The 2,354-nt window shown below is 42.5% G+C and overlaps 1 protein-coding gene across 1 annotated transcript; it reads left to right on the top strand.

The window, feature by feature from the left end:
• The first annotated feature begins 281 nt into the window (after window positions 1–281).
• Window positions 282–1,298, top strand: LOC106333392. Its single transcript, XM_013771842.1, has 3 exons — window positions 282–680; window positions 775–906; window positions 1,008–1,298. Exons 1-3 carry the CDS (start codon window positions 336–338, stop codon window positions 1,203–1,205), a joined length of 675 nt encoding a protein of 224 aa, XP_013627296.1. The 5' UTR covers window positions 282–335; the 3' UTR covers window positions 1,206–1,298.
• Window positions 1,299–2,354: the final 1,056 nt, after the last annotated feature.

Below are 2,354 nucleotides of genomic sequence, written 5' to 3'. Positions count from 1 at the left end.
AGAGAGAGAGAGAGAGAGAGAGAGAGAGAGTCATAAATGTGAGGTTCAGTGGGAGAGTGACACGTAAGGGCTCTTACCAGTTCTACAAAACCTATATTTAGCACCGGTTCTCTTCTTTTAATTTCTTTTTCATTTATTTTTTTCCAGTTTGACTTAAAAAGTTGAGGAAGAGACGCCGATGGACTTGCTCTAACTCATGTTACCAACCAAAACCATGAGGGCACATCGGTAAATACATCCATGAGTATCATTTTAATATTGTCATCTGCCTTGTCCCCTATTCAATTTGTGTGTTAGAGAGATATTTCTAGGGTTTGTTCCATTCTACGGCAACGATGAAAGGCGACGATGTGTCGGTGAAACGAGCTTCGACGGAGGTGGAATCTGACGCTTCTGTCTCTAAAAAACCGAAGATCGAAGATGAAGACGACACAAGCATGGAAGAAGAAAGCGATAGCGATAACGAAGGCTTATGGAGTGTCGACGCAGAAGACGATGATGACGGCGTGAGATCTCCGACAATCAACTATTCAAACTTGCAAGATCCGGAACCAGAGTGGGATAAGGACAGTTACGATGGCTACGAATTGGAATTCGATCCTGACGGCCGTGAAGGTTTCTCCAGCGACAAGGCGTACGCAGAGTTCCGCGAGTATAAAACCAAAGCCTTTGAGAATAGGGTAACGTTTTGATCCCTCTTTGTTATCCAATTAATGAAATATGACTCTTTTAAACTTTTTTTTAATCTTTTCGTATTTTGATTCTTTTTTTTAGGGGTTTTTAGAAGATCCATTTAGATCCATCTACCCCATTAGAGATCTGGACGATCTCTGGACAACCACGACTAAGAGGCAATATTTGACAGATATTGCTTCCCTCTGTGTTAAGAAACTCAACGACGAGAAGGTTTGTACTCATCAATTCAAATATAAAAAAATTTTGTATTCTGTAATTTGATATGATACTTACGAATAGGATGTGTGTTTGTGTGTGTTTTAATAACTTAGGGTATGTCTGTGGAAGTTGTAAGCATTGTGAGAGGCAATCTAAAACCAGGAGGTGGGTGGAAGCTCTACATCACCTTTATGGCTCGAGAGTATCCCGATGGTCCTATCGTGGAGTATCAAGCCAAGGCAGTGGATTATGCAGGACACAAAATACCTCCATTTCCCATTCTCTGTAGACCAGCCTCTAGCATATCCTAATCTATGACTTGCATTAGGTATTTATTGTGAAGTCTTTTATTCTCAGTGTAATTACTTAGTAGTTTGTTTGGAATATCTTATGAGCTTTTTCAATTTTATTGGAGGAATGGATGTGAACAGAAAGTGATTTTCTTAATTATGGGATGATTGTCCTTTTGAATTTCAAATCTTCAACCTAATCATTGCAAAATTTGTCTGTTGTGTTGCTGGTTTGAGCGGAACACCAATATCAAGGTGATTGAAATGATGTTTTCCAGTTATAAATAAGCTGAGTCCGAGGTGGATTTAGGTTTTGTCTTAAATTTTAGCTATATCTTTGGGAGATGTTTACTGTCAGATAACATGGTCATCATTAGAGATGTCAAATGGACCTAGTGTCCATGAGTAAACCATGTCCATATCCAATTGGAATGACCATTTTTGACCAAAAAATAAAGTTGTCCAATTGGATAAAACCAATTAAACCCAAAATTATTGGGCTTTCTCATTTGGACTTGGGCTTCCAATAGTTTTCAAAATCCTAGGGTTTTCAACATTTGGGGGAAATCTCATCTCTCTCTCTCAAGTCGACTCTCTGCGGATCTCTCTCTATCAGCATTTGGGTTTTCAAAATCTCTCTCTAGACTTTCTCCGGGAGTCGACGTCTCTCCATCTCTCCGTCTCTCCGATTCCCCGACTCTCCGTCTCGACTTCTCTCCGACTCTCCGTCTCGACTTCTCTCCGACTCTCCGTCTCGACTTCTCTCCGACTCTCCGTCTCGACTTCTCTCCGACTCTCCGTCTCGACTTCTCTCCGACTCTCCGTCTCGACTTCTCTCCGACTCTCCGTCTCGACTTCTCTCCGACTCTCCGTCTCGACTTCTCTCCGACTCTCCGTCTCGACTTCTCTCCGACTCTCCGTCTCGACTTCTCTCCGACTCTCCGTCTCGACTTCTCTCCGACTCTCCGTCTCGACTTCTCTCCGACTCTCCGTCTCGACTTCTCTCCGACTCTCCGTCTCGACTTCTCTCTGACTCTCCGTCTCGATTTCTCTCTGACTCTCCGTCCGTCTCGAGTCTCAGTCTCGCACTCTCTCAGGTTTGGTCGCTTCAGATTTGCTTGTTTGCATGTTTATTTTGATGGGTTTGCTGATTAATGTTTATGTTTGCAT

Source organism: Brassica oleracea, chromosome C3 (genome assembly GCF_000695525.1).
Source record: "Brassica oleracea var. oleracea cultivar TO1000 chromosome C3, BOL, whole genome shotgun sequence".
Classification (NCBI taxonomy): domain Eukaryota; kingdom Viridiplantae; phylum Streptophyta; class Magnoliopsida; order Brassicales; family Brassicaceae; genus Brassica; species Brassica oleracea.
The sequence above is the reverse complement of the archived record's forward strand: the minus strand, read 5'-3'. Positions and strand labels throughout refer to the sequence as shown.